Source organism: Hypomesus nipponensis, chromosome 4 (assembly GCF_054491055.1).
Source record: "Hypomesus nipponensis isolate SF chromosome 4, ASM5449105v1, whole genome shotgun sequence".
Classification (NCBI taxonomy): Eukaryota; Metazoa; Chordata; class Actinopteri; order Osmeriformes; family Osmeridae; genus Hypomesus; species Hypomesus nipponensis.
The window spans coordinates 9,713,698-9,729,367 of record NC_140364.1 but is presented as its reverse complement, the minus strand read 5'-3'; the positions used below and the strand labels follow the sequence as shown (position 1 = coordinate 9,729,367).

The 15,670-nt window shown below is 45.0% G+C and overlaps 2 protein-coding genes across 3 annotated transcripts in view; both read right to left on the bottom strand.

The window, feature by feature from the left end:
* The window catches only part of samd12 (sterile alpha motif domain containing 12), a 52,515-nt gene extending 43,421 nt beyond the window's left edge, over nucleotides 1–9,094 (bottom strand). Inside the window, exon 1 of one of the 2 annotated variants that reach the window (XM_084696943.1) lies at nucleotides 8,981–9,094. In XM_084696943.1, the coding sequence (XP_084553069.1) occupies nucleotides 8,981–8,993 (13 nt within the window). In that variant the 5' untranslated portion in view covers nucleotides 8,994–9,094. Of the gene's footprint in view, nucleotides 1–8,075; nucleotides 8,351–8,980 lie in introns of those variants that run through there. The other variant, XM_084696942.1, reaches the window with a different exon arrangement.
* Nucleotides 9,095–9,741: 647 nt separating this feature from the next.
* On the bottom strand, nucleotides 9,742–13,522 carry abrab (actin binding Rho activating protein b). Its single transcript, XM_084696941.1, has 2 exons — nucleotides 12,499–13,522; nucleotides 9,742–10,901 (listed from the first exon to the last, which is right to left on the bottom strand). Exons 1-2 carry the CDS (start codon nucleotides 13,257–13,259, stop codon nucleotides 10,418–10,420), a joined length of 1,245 nt encoding a protein of 414 aa, XP_084553067.1. The 5' UTR covers nucleotides 13,260–13,522; the 3' UTR covers nucleotides 9,742–10,417.
* Between the last annotated feature and the right edge of the window lie 2,148 nt (nucleotides 13,523–15,670).

Here is a 15,670-nt window from a genome sequence, read left to right as displayed (position 1 = left end):
AGGGGGAGGGACCAACTTGAGCCAGTCATGTTCCAAACAAGACCGACTTGGGATGCGCGGCACGAAGCATTGCTCCCTCAATTTTCCCTCTTCTCTCCCCATCTCCTTCCCTACCTACCCTTCCCCTTTCTCTCTTTCCCTCTCCCCCTTTCTCTCTCCCCTTCTATGCTGCATGTGCATACATCTCCCCCTCCCCCCCTCCCCCTCTCCTGTGTCATAACTCAATGCATGGCTGGTGCTCACCCCCTCATGAGTGACGATGAATTATACATCCTCCTTTAAGTGAGTCTCTACGATACAGTGATACTGAGGGCGAAGGATGCAGGATAGAAACAGAGGAGTAGAAGAAAAGAAGGTTGGGAGAGGAGATGGAATGAAGGATGGCGATTGGTTTATACCTCACTTGAAAGAAGGGTGTGTGTGTGTGTGCGCATGTTTGTGAAGTTGTTTTGGTGTGCTTGGTAGGAGATAAGATTGAAAAGAGGATATGTGATTTTTTCCAGCTAGTTACTATATATAGCACTTTAGATCATTGACATGCAGTGTTTTTCACAGTGCAAGGGAAGAGAGATGCATCACAGTGAATGCTCCTCCCATCCTTCTTCCCCCTCCTTCTTCCTCAGTGAGACGGAGCAAATGGGGGTACAAATAGAGAAGGAAAATAACTGAACTGGAAATGTTTTCTACTCTTAAAAACACCATTCTGGCACTGCCAAAGGTCTTTCTAAGTGCAAAATTCACATTGCTCAAGATGTCATATCGTATCAATCAAATAATTTTGCCATGATCTTTGGGCTGTTTGTGACAGTGCTTGTGAAAACCAATATAAAATGGGGTATATCGATGAAAGTGTTATTTGACTCATTTTAGAGATGTTTTTGTAGGTGTTACTGTCGTTAAATATTTGATGAACTGCACCATAAAATGTCCATACACCTCTAAGCTCACATTGTCTCATCCCTTCTCCACCAACATGGAAGCGGTTCTGTTCCAGTTAGAGCACCTCATTTTGAACATTTCAGAGAATTTCAACCAAAAATAAAAATCGGTTGCTGTGTTTTTCAACACAAAAAGTTGGTTCACAGCTGTAACGCATCCTTGAGCAATAAGGTTCAAGAACTCACAACTCACGTTTGGTGTAAATGGGTCACTGAGGTCATTCTAACACTACAAAGATAACACAACCAATAGTTTTACAGTGTCTCCCCAGGGGCATGGAGTGTAGTTGCCAGGTTTGTCCAGTCGCAGACATGTTGATGTCTTTTAGTAATACATTGCATTTAGTCATTTAGCAGACGCTCTTATCCAGAGCGACTTACAGTAAGTACAGGGACATTCCCCCCGAGGCGAGTAGTGCCTTGCCCAATGACACAACGTCCTTCGGCACGGCCAGGAATCGAACCAACAACCTTCTTATTAATAGCCTGACTCCCTAACCGCTCAGCCATCTGACGCCCCAATACAACAAAGATGACTCCGCCCCATTACTGTCCCCAGCAGGCAGGAAGTACATGTGGTTCACGGTCAGATATCTGGTTTCAAACCCTGTAGTGACTCAGCAATCACATGTTCAGTTGGCACAGTGCGAGTGCTAGCATCCTCATTCTTCTCTAAACAGTGCTTTGCACTGCCGTCTCTCAGCAACAAGGTCCTGGATTGGATTAAAAAAGAAGACACTGGGGGCACTGGGGGCGTGCTCTCCCCAGGCCTGTTGGTGCTCTGGTGGGATAGATCATGCTCACATGGGTTTCCTCCACAAAAATCCCCAATACAAAAACATGTAGAACAGAACCGACTGCACTCCTGCCCTGACCCTGACCAAGACAGGCATAATAACATCGGCATGTTCCCTTGGACTTGGTCTCCAGGTGCTACTGAAATGGCTGCCAATGGCTCCTGGCTTAGAGGAAGGACGGCATGGATGGGAAAAAGGCAGAAACAAATATCTGCGGTATACACTCATGAATGTGTGCGTGTGCGTTGTATGAATGTCGTACTGTTAGAAGAACAAATGTTTCTTCTTCTTAAACTCTGTTAGCAAGGACAGACCACACAGCCTCTTTCAGATGATAACAGAAAGAAGTTTGAGACTTCATTGTGTGACCCAGAAAGCAAGCCTGGAGAAAGAGGCCATCTGACTGAAGTAGATCTGGTGTCGCACTGTACAGATGGGGCGGTCCCTGCTAGCCAGTTAGCTCCCAGGACATATTTTAAAGGTGAAGCTAATTAGCGCTCCACTAGGAGGAGTTTACAACGGATGTGGGTGCGTTCTCTCCCTCTTTGTAATCCCCGGTGCCAAGAGAGACCCCCAGGGGATCTGGGAGAAGAGTCTGGGATTGGACCGGCATCAGTTAGATGACTTTGAACCGAGCACTCTGTTAGCTAGCAAACAGCTGCTCTTTTATGTGCTAACAGTAGCTCGAAGCATCAACTGATAATAAGCCTTTTAATCAGCCAGAGAAAATTATATTATGTTTCTATGTGCCTCTACTGTGAAACCCCCAAAAACTTGGAATGGGAAACCAAATAAAATCTTATTTTTTGGAAAGAGTGGGTGTGATTATGTGTACATGTGCATCTGTGAAGAAGCCGACCCACACATACCTCCAGTCCAAAAAGCTCAATTTGTTTTTGTTTGCTATCCTTGTGTTTTGGCTTTTCACACAGTCAACAATTCAAAAATTGTTCAATTTCCTCCATCTGTGGTTTGCTCTGTCATCTTCCTCCAGCCAGACAGACCAAATTACACACTGTCTAAGAGCCCAAATCCTGTTGACTGGACAGAAAATTCAGTGGGCGAAGTGAAAGGAGATCTATCTGCAGTTCTCTACATATCATAAGTGTCTCTGTCCAGGCATGTGTCCTATCTTATCTTTTAGATAAACATGGGTCACCTCAGCTTTCAAAAAGTGCCCAGACATAAACTGGTGAGTCAGTCTCGACACAAAAACTGTAAGAAGTAGACCATTTCCCGGTCTCTAAGTGAGAATCGTGCATGACTCATTCCAGTTACCACATGGGGTTCACAACCTTTGCTGCTTCATTTAAATTCATAGGTCAGATATGCCCCAAGCATCCAGATGGATGAGTTATCCCAACAGACAAGTTGCAGCATGATGAGGAAGCTGTTGCTACAGCTAAAGTCAATGTGTTTCCACATACACCATCACTGGCACATAGCGATTCATGGGTCAGGTCCATTAAAAGTCATGGGATCATCTTTCACCACTTGGTGAAAGCAAGTTGTTTTATACAGTATATGCCAGTACAATGTGTCATCATCTACCCCCATTGAAATGAATGAGTCAGCAAGCCTGCCAATATTAAACTACTGAAGCACTGCTATGTTTATGTATGCATTTATATTAGCTACTAAACATGACCTGGTTTAGTGACTGGATAGGGCCTAATCTGGGGGTCTTGGTGCTTCTAAGGCTGGTTGCATTCACATCTCTCTCTCTCTGTTTCTCGCTGTGTGGGAACATGCAGACTGGTGCTGGAGACTTGGCGAGCTGTCCAGAGACTCTCTCTAATTCACCCTGACATTCTATCCAAAGTTAACTGTGTTCAAACTTCTTTCAAGCTCCACAGCTCAGGGGCTCGCTCACCTCCCATTGGCTGTTGGAAATCAACCAGACGCGGGAGCGTTCTGCTCCAAACATCTCTAGTTGGTGAAGAACGAGAAAGAATTGACCCACTTTCTAATACAGAGACCAACGGGCTATATTTAACTGGCACTGTGGCCCTACCATTGAGCTACTGTTGCCTAGGCAAAAAGCTATTAAATGCACAGCATCTAAGAGTCAGAAAGTGGAAGACAATAAAAAATAGAGCTTCATCTCATTTTGGAGAGCTGGCTATTAATATTTCAGTGACACCACCCTGCTCAGTTTAGCTACGGTAAGAAAAACAGTCAAGAACTATTGTAGCTTAAAAGGCAGATCTGAGGGAATTTATGGTCTCAACAGGGAAAGAGAAAATGTTTTTTGGACTACAGCACAGCTTTTAAAGCATCCGTCCAATTTATTTGGTTTGTATGACGAGACTCAATGGGCCACAGAGTACAAGTGATGAACTTCTAAAGGCAGAGAACCCAATTTCCCAGCAGAATTAAGTTTGAACTATAACTGTGATATTGGATGCTTTTGTGTACAGGACAGGTGAGGTGCATTCAGTTAGTCTTCTTAAAAATAAGGGCAGGTGAAAGGATTTTCTGAGGTGAATTCTGTCATTATTGTTTTGTCTCCTGCCCCTCAGGCAAACCTAATCTGGGGGAAAAACAGTTCCGCGTGACTCAATTTGGCTGATAAACTACGGCCGACTTCCTCCCGTCATTGATTCTCCATCTGTCGGCTCTGTAATATCAATGACTCTGAGACCCTCTCCCTCCAGCGGCTATAATCAGCCAGCAGAATAGAGACCAGTGAACTTCACGGTTGTCGAGGCCTTGTTACTGCGCCAAGACTGGCGCAGAACACAGCAGGGTGCCCCGTGAGTCAGAATTATTCAAAGACGGTGGCCATTATCCATGACAAACATTGGTTGTCAGAGGAAGCATGAATGGTGTGTATGTGTCAATGTGTGTGTGTGTGTGTGTGTGTGAGAGAGAGAGGGGGGGGGGGGTATGAGCTTTCTGAACACATAAGGAATTCTTTCACACTTAAGAAAATATCATATATAAAAAAAATTGAGAATAAAATGTATACATAAATACACCACCAGCTCCTTGGTCTTGCCAAGTTGAGTTGGAGGTGATTCACCCCAGAACCTCTGACGAAGCTCTACATCACACCTCTGTGCTCCTCCTCCTCGTCCTCACTGATACTGCCCACGATGGAGGAGTCATCAGAGAACTTCTGGAGGTGGCATGTTCCACAGTTAAAACTGAAGTCAGAGGTGTAAATGGTGAAAAGAAATGGTTGGAGTACTGTTCCTTGGGGTGCCCCGGTATTACCCTGCAGTCCGATGTACTGTAGCCTGCTGGTGAGGTAGCCTGTAGCCTCCAGGCCACCATGTTGTCAGATGGTGTTAAATTCACTGGGTAAGTCAAAAGAACATGACTCTCACTGTGCCTGCCAACCTCTCCAGGTAAGCCCTGTGCAGCAGGCAGGTGATGGCCTCGCCCACACTGATTTAGGCCTTGTACGTGAACTGCATGGGGTCCAGGGAGTCTCTCAGCAGGCCTGAGGTGCAGCAAAACCAGTCCCTCGAAAGTCTTCTTGACGTGCAAGGTCAGTACTACTGCCCTGTAGTTGTTGACAGTAATGGGATGTGATTTTGGGGTACTGAAAAAATGCAGCGGGGTCCTCTACAGTTGTGTAGCTTTAGATGCTATGCAGCCCAACTTTCTTGTTTTTTAGCAGTATTTCGTAGGGGCCATCGTTTCCTTGATTTCTGGTTCTGTTTGATTTCAGACTGAAGGAGGGACATTGATTAATTGTCGCTGTTACATTGGAGCGAAACCACAGCAACCCTCTTACTGCCTCACCATGGCTGCATGTTCATAGAGTCTAAAATTAGAAGCGTTCTTTACCCTGTCCTCCCCTCTCCTTCAAACTGTAAATCTGCCTCAGTATGAATAGTGAGTTTGCCAAGGTATAAATAGAATTTGGCCCCTTCCAACTTTAATCGATTTCACTTCAGCAATTGGTTATGTCATGGTCTCCTGGGTAGAGGTAAAGGTAGGTGGAAACTGACAAAACACTGAGCTGCTTTATTCATTCAAATGTTTGTGTAAATAACATCCTATACGTTTTTGCAAATGCATTTCATTGCTGATGTCTCTCTAGATTGATATTCTAGATGGATTCATACATTGAAGTGGATGAATTTAATACAATCAAATTTAAGTCTTCCGGTTCTGTAAAGTTGTGTATTGAGCCTAGCTGTGTTGAGGTTAAGTACGGTATCACATTGGAGCTGTGACAAAGCTTCCACCCTACACTATAGCTTTATCTACAGAGTGCCTGTGCTTAAATTAAGTGTAAAGAGCCAGTGCTGCTTTGCAACAAAAAGCCTGTCAAGTTCTGAGAGGAAGATGTACGTGAGAGTGCTTCCTAAGAGTACATGTGTGTCTGTGCAGCCTCGCCAAGCTATCCTTCTCTGAAGCTAATGGGAGAGGGGTACAGCCTCCTCCCAGTGCCCAGGCTGGAGGATCCATGCCCTGGGTGAGTGTGGAATCAGACGGCCTGGGGATTAAACTAGACCCAGTCTTCTGAATGGATGCCCAGTCAGGCGGGTCGGGGTGAGGCACTGTCAGATCAGCACTGCGGGCGTAGATATAAGCTGGACTGGACGGCCTGGGGAGGCAAAGCTGAGGGGGTAAACACTACTCTCAACAAAGGGTTATGAGGCCATGGAGATTGACCGGTTCCATGAGCACCAAAGGTTGATGTGCTGCCCCTATTCAGTTCAAAAGTAGGTGCATGATATAACCAATGACATAAGCAGTCATAAAAGCTTATGTCTCAATGGGTATAAATAAGCCTTCACTGTCATATGTTGGATGCAGAGGGTCAGCCTGTAGTGACTTTATATCACTTGTCATGGAGTCACAGCAGTTATGACAATAATGTTGTCCACTCGACTCTCTTGGCACAATGATTTGGGCTGGTTGCGTGCAAGGAGAAGTTTAATGTAGTGAGCGTATGCGTATGTAGAGAGTCAAGTCTATACAAAGACAGCAATACCCATCTACAGTACCAAACTTTATCAGCATGACCATGGAATTCTCCCAACACAAAATACAATTCCATGTACGGGTCATCATTTTGCCCAACGCTTACTGAGGAAGTACACTGATGTAAAGCTACTTAACAAAGTTAAATGTTACATGTACTGTGTGTGTATGACACAGATTGGAAAAAAGCAGTGTAACACTCCAACAGGATTTCTAAAAAGCGACTAACTATCTTTCACATGTAATGAATTATTAAAAACTGTCCTACATTCCCTTTGTAAAAGGGGCTGGCACAGTGTCCGTTCATAAAACGGTGACTCTGCAGAATCAAAGAACCTTCTGCACATCTCCATATGGTGCGGGAGCTCAGGCAAACAACAGAATAAGTCTACAGGGTCCATCATGAAACCGAATAAACTGATGCCAGTGTTAGGAACCTTTGTTGAGGCGTGCCATAGGTAAAAGAAGCTTTGTGACTAACAGAGACTTAATGTAGGTTTAGTGTAGCTGCACTTTGTCTGAAGCAGGAGATATATAAAAGCCTACTGTAAACATAAAAGCTAACGTAACGTACTATAAATTACAAATGAAACCAGACTTTTCTGATACCACGTGTTTACGTATCACGTGATGGTATGAATGGTATGAAAAATAACAGTATTTTGTGGCTCAATATTGCTGCCAAAATGCAAATATTGCTTCCCCCGAAACATCCCCCAGAACATCTTTGACTGTTCAGTGTTGGATATATCCACTGTATTCTCTGGTGTACTAAGGAATGTGAGGTACCATGGTTGAGTTTTAAAAACTTTTGTCTACATAGTCACTGCAAAACCATTGCTTAGTGCTGTGTCTATTGTTTCTCTGTGTGAGGCCTTGATTTTTTGAGAAAACAACATAAAAATCTTCCATGAATGAGTGAAGTAGCAAAGATTAAAATAGCATGTGTAATCTGGAGCATGGTGGAGAGGGCATGATGACTAAGCAGCATTCTGAGTCCGCTGTGTGGTCTGGTCCACAGGGCCAGTTCAACTGCTTTACTCCTGTGGCTGATAAGACCTCACAATAAATGTAGGATCTAAAATAACCAATTAGACAGTCAAGTACCCTGGTCAGTCAATGTTGGTGTATTCATTAAAACTCATGCTGTCAAAGTAGAAATGTAGAATATAGGCTTACTGTTAGTAGGCCTACCCTTGTACAGAATGTGCAGAACCAGAGAGACCAGTTCATACCGAAAAGTGATCGCATCAAGGAAAACCTGCGAAGTTGAGACGCCACATCACAATGGCATACCACACATACCTCTAGACCTGCCAGTAAAACCTTTAACTTACCGGTAAGACATTGTAAACAGCCACAGGCTAAACACGTTATGTTAATGTCCTCTACATACCTCTCATTGGATTTTGAATCCACAGGATCCCTCCGATAAGATGAGGTGACTGTCCGAGCATCCCGGTACTGTGTTTTATATCTGCACACAAGCTGGAAAGCGTTGTATTTTCCCCCGTATGTTCAGACAAGATGCCTTTACAAAAGTATCAGTACCCTAATTACTGGTTTCAGAAGCGTGTGGCTCGTTCACATGGCATCCATGCAACGAATAAACCCCAAACGGTCTTAGAACAGATTGCCGGAGACGTCCTGTTCTGTGCCTGAACAGTGCTATTTTTATTAGACGCTGGGTTTTGGACCGTGTTCTTTCTCAAACGACTAATACTCTAATGTCAACTGACATACAGATGAGACTCTCACCGACGCGCTGATAGCAGCATCCCTTGTGAACAGGTGCAAAAAAGCACTGACAGTGCACGTCACTCAAACCGCTCTATTGCCAATGAGACGTATGCAATGACATGGCATATGCATGTGGTACACAGCGTCCGTTTGCAATTATTAGTCTACAATCACCGCATTATTCATAGGTAACACTGACAGGCTTCCCGCGTTACAAATACACCAGCATGAGAAGATACAGACCGACGCCTGCGCATTAAAACTAATCCATATGCTATGTGAATAGTTTATATTCTCACACTGAACACAACTACGGTATCAATATCAATTCGACATGTGGCGATGAGGCTAAATATTTGCAAAGAGTGATATTATCTAATCACAACCTCTCACATAAGGACATTGCATTTCGTATTAATATATAGAAAACACAGCGTCTTGTATATTGGGCCATTCATGCACCATCTCAGTGGTCTCTATCACAATGTCTGTTCAGTACTGAAACAAAAATAAACACAGACATTTATATTCGGTTTAATTAAGAATAAAGCGTTACCTTACCTTCGACGGCCATTATGCTACTCCATACATTCGGGCATCATTCACAAAGCAGGTGAAACGTAGGAATCTTAATGTTCCCTCATTGTACCTGATCTTGCTTGTTATCACTTGCTGCGGGCAAGCTCGAGCGCACAGATGCGCGCCTCTCAAAGAATTGTGGGGAGTGTAGGCTTTTGCTGGATTTTAGGAACGCACACATACATGCAAAACATTCCGATTTAAGTTTCCTATTCATTGAAACGGCAGTGATTACTGCTTTTTTAATTTTTTACTTTGATATTTTACTTGTAATCACATCTGTGTGTGTTTGTAATTTTTTTGTTATTTATTGTGGTGCCTGTTTGTTTATTTAGTATGTGCGTGTGCGTGTGTGTGGAGGGGTGGGGGGGGGTCATCACACATTTATAGTAGCATGTAATGTATCAGCAGTTTGGATCGTAGCTGTAGCAACGCTTTTAAGGTATGTGCTTTGTATTTGTGAGTGGTGTCATGTTTGCTTTTCTAGACCTGTCAGGTTGGTTCACCATTTCCTCTTTCTTTACCCATAAGAAGAATATCTGCATGTCTTTGAGGTGACACATTTTTTGGCCACTGTGGAGCATACCTCCACCTCCTCCGGTCAGCCTTGCTGTGTTAGTGTGCTTTATAAATAAAATGTACTTACTTATTTACTTACTGACTTACTACTTAATATGTATACTACATGTTCAACTGTCATTGTATAATCATAACACATCATCATCACAATAATCACAATACAATTTGTTCAATAAAAACTGTAACTGTATCTTCCACATTTATGATATATGTTCCAAAACAGCTCCAGCATGCACATACAGTACTATGATCAAATAAAAAATCTAAATCTTTAATAGTTATGTTTAAAAGCACTCTCTTCTAATAGACTTGCTACATTATTCAGTAGTGTTGGGGCTCTTATTCAGTCTGTGAAATAGTAATGTGCTGTGTACTATAGTTCTGTTTCAAGTATTGCATAGTGTGAACTAGCCACCTGGCGGAGCTGTGTGCAGTGAAACCAAATCCATATTTGAATCCCACTTTATACAACTTAATCAAGCACCAATTTATTGTCTATCTGTAACCATGTTCAGATATCACTGGGGTCTGACCTGACAGGGAAAAATTAAATACACTTTAAGACCCAGTGAAAAACTACAAGGCAACAGTTCACAAATGAAAACTCAGTCAATGAAACTGAATGGTAGTTGAGTTCACCAAAATAGCAGCAGATTTTTTACTCCTTCAGATGATCCATGAATCAGTCATCCCAGGACTCTGTCCAATATGCATGCCCCTGAAAGAGAGGCAGCTCCATGGGATCAACAGTGGGATTGGTGCAGCCAGTGTGGGGCTTTAGCCAGACAACCCCCCCCCCATCCATGACTGCCCCCCTTGCTGTCCTGATGTGACTGCATCTCACACAAGCAGAGTAATGACAACAGCATCATCCTGCCCCTGCCACAGCATCTCACCCTCAAACACCAACTTCCCATGCTTCCTAGCCCTCATCAAGATCCCCACCACCTTGTCCGAGATGCGCACGTATCTGTCAAACAGCTGCCCAAACGTGACGCGAGTCTTCCCGTCCGGGTCCGGGTCGGCCATAGTCCTGATGATGTAGCACATGTCGTCGATCTCGCCGTGGATGTGCTGCTCCGCCCGTTTGGCCCTCTCCGCGGTCTTGGTGCCCTCCTTGGGCCGCCCGTAGCCCTCCTCGCCCTTGCGGAGGCGGGTCGACATGGAGTACTCGTAGTCAAATTCTTCGCTGAAGGGGTTGAGCTTCTGGGTCTCAGAGTGGTCTGAAGCCCAGTTCTGCCAACGGCTCTTCAGGCTTCCCACGGCACTGTACTTCTTGGAAAGGGCGTTGATCTTGTGGGCATCTTCCGCCTCTTTCTTGACCCTGTGAAGGACAAGGAGCACATCAACCAACAGAGCAATTACAAACTCTTAATGTAATGTGAAGCCTTGTGTTCTTTTGGGCCTTTCTCTTGACTTCAGTGTTTTAGTACAGTGGCTAAAAAACAGACATCGCTTAACCACACGGGGGCAGTATTTACTAAAGGACTCTAATTTGTTGCTGACTACCTGCCTTTTATCCTATATTCATCTATCCCTGTAGCATGGTTTGCACGTTTAAGATTAGCAATACCTAGTTTATAATAACGTATAGTAGTTCTTGGGGGCACCACCTCTGATTTGTGAAAGGAGCAGAGGAACCTTATTTAATAATATTGAATAATAGCACTCTAATAATCAGTCTAATCTTAAATGGTGAATTATATGAAAGTAGAGCAGATCATATAACGTGAGAGATACGCGAGTATTATACACAATGATTTATTTAAGAGAATGTAATTATAGTGAACACATACCAGATACATTATGGGTTAGTTGGGCTAAAGCAGTACAGTAGGCCTAAATTCTAATGAGAGCGTACTACACAATGGTTGCGTAGAGTGCGTGTCGAGGGGGAGGGGAAAAGCTGATTAAGAGGTAGAGAGGAAGAGGCTTCTATAGTAACAATGGACGATCAATGGCCCTAACGATGGTTAGGTTAAATCATTTGTAAAATACAATCAAACATCAACAATTAAATCACAACATGCCAATATGTCACAAGTAAGAAATATTGCAAATCGCAGTTACTTTTGTCGGTTTGAAGAACGGAGTCAGTGGTTCGTTATGTCCAACGAATAGAAAACGGAATCTCTCGTCAACGTTCCGGGCGCAAAGTGAATGTGCGCATGGACGGATTAAGAAACCACGGGCCCCTGGGCCCGGACGTTTCAACCCCCTCCCCCCCTCCCCGAAAAAATAAAAAATAAAAAAAACGCATTTTGTTTTTACGCCGTTCATTTTTTTATCGCGAGTTTAACGCGAGATACTTTTTTCTTTTTTTCTATAAACTGTTCAAAATAGTTTTTAAGTTCACGTAAGGAGTCTCACTTGTCCTAGTTAAGGCCTACCAGTAAAACATATTTAAAGGAGCATACAGTGAAATGTTATGATGTGTTGTGATTGAGGGGCTCCATTCAGACAGATCAGGGGTGGATAACATCATAATGGGGTCTTCATGAGCTCTAATGCTATTGTTTTGAATGTTTAGGCTATTCTTTAGTTTTTCAGTAGGACTTTTGGGGCCCTGTTAATGACATGAATGACTTAAGCCTAACCGGCTATGGCGCATCGTGTCATATCATCATATTAATACAAAGTTAATAAAAGCGACTTCACGCAAAGGCTCAGGCTTAGGGGCCCCCTGGGCTAATGGGCCCCTGGTGCCGGTAGCCTCGTTCGGTAATCCATCCCTAAGTAGGACTATTGGGGCCCTGTTACTGACATGAATGACTTAAGTCTAGCATATACCGGCTACGGCGCATCATGTCATAGAGGACAGATGTGTTATGAGTAGACAGCTAATTGCCACCATATTCAGCATATTCATGGCAACATTAACTGCAGGCACACAAAGAAAAAAAAACGCATAGTGAACTCACGCAGGGACCGAGGATCGTTTGATCTTCACCGATGACTCGGTGTTTCCTTTGGGTGAGCCGCTGTCCCCACAATCCGACTCTCCAAAGGCCCTGGCACCATCCAGCAGTCCTCCATCAGCCTCCGGGCTCCTCTCCTCTGAGTAGCCACTGTCCTCAGTGTCCACGCTATGGGAGTGCCCCTGCTTCCTCTCCTTCTCCACCTCCTTCCAGCTGCTTGTCAGGGCAGACACCATGTTGGAGCACTTCCTGCGGCGTGTGGGCGAGCTTCGCTTGCTCAGCATCCTGTCAATTTCCTCCCCCGGGGATTGGGGGTCTTTGCAGATCCGCTCCGTCAGGAGAGCAATGCCAGTGCTCTTCTCCTGGGCACTGCTCGTCACCGTCTTTGACACTTGCTTGGTCTTGATCCGGGACTCAGCAGACACCTCTGGATTGGCCCGTTTGGTTGAGGCAGAATCCTCCTGGTGCTCTGGGATTGGGGCATCTGCAGTGGGGTTCTGACTCGCACGGGCCTTCTTTTCAGACGGGCCTGTCTTGCTTCCGTCCAATTTCTTGGGTTCCTCGCCGAGTCCTCTGAGGACGTCAGGGGCCCAACCGGTGGGCTCGCTGGCTTGCTTGTCCTCGATCTCCGACACCCACTGCTGCCAGCTGCGGGTCAGGCTACACACCATGCTGATGGTGCGCAGCTTCTTGATGTTCTTGTTGGTGGAGGGTTTCCTCTGGGGGGAACCTGCTACCGCTGGTTCAGACTGGAGCTCTGACATGGTCGCAGTGCCTAAGAATGTCTTTTGCCAAACTGACCTTTCGCCGATCTGTCAGTTGTCGATTCCTCTATGTTCCTTAATCTTCTCTCTGTGTATATGCTTGCTTTCCAATCGCAACGCTTTCTTGCTTCTGTCACTCGTTGCCTTCGCCCTGCTCTGGAGGAGGGAACCCGACATGACCGTGGAAAGTATTTCAGTCATCTCCACTTCGGCAACGATCGTCTTTCCCTGATACTTGTCTGCCCTATGGGATTGGTTGGGAGCTCACGTTTCATCACAGACCGTAGGCTATATCTGGAGGTAAACAGCAGCACAGCGAGGGTTCATTAAGCTCTGTCACTACCAGTGCAAATGTGCAGACAGCTGCACAGACAAGACTAAAGACTAGACAATCCGCGGGACTTATCCGGATGCCCTGTTGAGTGGCCTGTCTTTGTCTGGTGAGATGATCACAGAGGAAAGTGCTGTCACCTAGTTCAGCTGCACAAGTTATGTATTCAGGAAATGATGTCAGATTACTTTCAAGGCTGTATCGTTTATCTAGGGCCTACATGTGCAGAGAGATGCTGCATCATCAGAAGAGGCATTTCAAAGAAGGCCAGGAAGTCAGGTGCACATTCTCACAAGCTAAAACACAAAACAAACCGGTTGAGGGAAAAGTAATAAAATTGGATAGGGGTAAAGTTGACCATATTATTAACATGGATATATACAGTATTTGATGCAAATACTGTTGATGACAGCCCAGCACAGCTGTCAGTGGGTCACCTGCTGAGCACAATTGTAGCAGCTGCTTAGAAAGTGCCATCAAAACACTGACCCAGATTCAAATGACCGGTGACCATACAAATAAAGAAACTTGTTGTCATCTACTTATCACACTACTTGGTTTCCAACAGTTTGTGCATGTGTGACCTGAAAGCAATGTCTATGGTGGAATTGTTTTGACACAGCATAACAAATGGCAACTTGGGAATGCACAAAGCACAGAATACAGTTAAAAACACCCCCAAATGAGAGACTGGATTAAAGAGATAAAACACATGGAATAGTTATACATCTTTGGTGAAGAGATAAAACAGTAAAAACAACATCACTTTGAATCTGAGATCACTCAAACTAAAATGATTAACTTAAATGTTATAACGGAAGGAGGAGTAATGGAGGAGAAGAGTAAGGCCGTCTTCAGAAGAACAGCAGCCAGCTTGTAAAATATATCTTCCCATAAGAAGACACCTGGACCAAAACACAGCTCAAATTCTGGCACACTTCTTTCCAAGTTACGTTTTTTACAAAACAACAAAATGTTCTACGGCACAACCTGGACTAAACCCATCCATTCTCGGGGTGCCACCGTATGAACACCTGAGAGTGACTCCAGCTGTGCAGAACAGGAGGCTGTAGTGGTCAGGGAAGGGAGGCTGTAGAGGTCAGGGAGGCTGTAGAGGTCAGGGAAGGGAGGCTGTAGTGGTCGGGGAAGGGAGGCTGTAGAGGTCAGGGAAGGGAGGCTGTAGTGGTCAGGGAGGCTGTAGAGGTCAGGGAAGGGAGGCTGTAGAGGTCAGGGAAGGGAGGCTGTAGTGGTCAGGGAAGGGAGGCTGTAGAGGTCAGGGAAGGGAGGCTGTAGAGGTCAGGGAAGGGAGGCTGTAGTGGTCAGGGAAGGGAGGCTGTAGAGGTCAGGGAAGGGAGGATGTAGAGGTCAGGGAAGGGAGGCTGTAGTGGTCAGGGAAGGGAAAAGGAGGAGGGGACGGCAGGGACAGGAGACACCTGATCCCAGGGAGAAAAGGCAGGAAAGAACGTGACACCTGGAGAAGACGAGGAGCGACTGCTTACGCATGAGCGGTGTAGTCTTACAGGACACGCACCTGGTACTGAGGTCATGGCTCCCCCCTCAGCCCGTCACATGAAGAGGCTGCGCTGGCACTGGGCTCCAAAGTGGGACGAAACAGTACTAATTATTTTGAGTAATTTCCTGGATTTAGCTGTGGACTACCGTGTAGACTGAACAAATTGTATATTGCGTGTGTTCTAGCTATATGTGTTTACAAAAGGGAAGGGACATATGAATAGACTCTGGCTGAGGCATAGAAACACATGCTGGGTAGCGACAGCTGTTGGCTGTCAGTCATGCAGTGTGGAAGTGCGTCAGTGAGCATGACTGTTTTGTGGCATGTAGGTCATGACACTGCTAGACCCCCGGCGGTTTCTCCGCCTTGTAGGTCGCAAAGTGCTCTTTACAGTAGTGGAGGACACAGCATGCTGTCACAATACAGTTCCCTATTGAGTCCAGTGGCTTTAATACAAAGTAATGCAGATGCTCTTGCCAAACAGGTGTGAGATTCACAGACATAAGTATCAGTTGCATTTCAGATGCTGTGCTTCCCCCGGTGGTAGAATGGTCTCATTACCTCAGA

Excerpts from the sequence above, each read along its gene's own strand:
- abrab (XM_084696941.1), bottom strand. The coding sequence starts at position 13,259 with ATGTCAGAGCTCCAGTCTGAACCAGCGGTAGCAGGTTCCCCCCAGAGG. Across the intron at positions 10,902-12,498 it reads AAACGATCCTCGGTCCCTGC|GGTCAAGAAAGAGGCGGAAG; the intron begins GTGAGTTCACTA and ends TGTCCTTCACAG.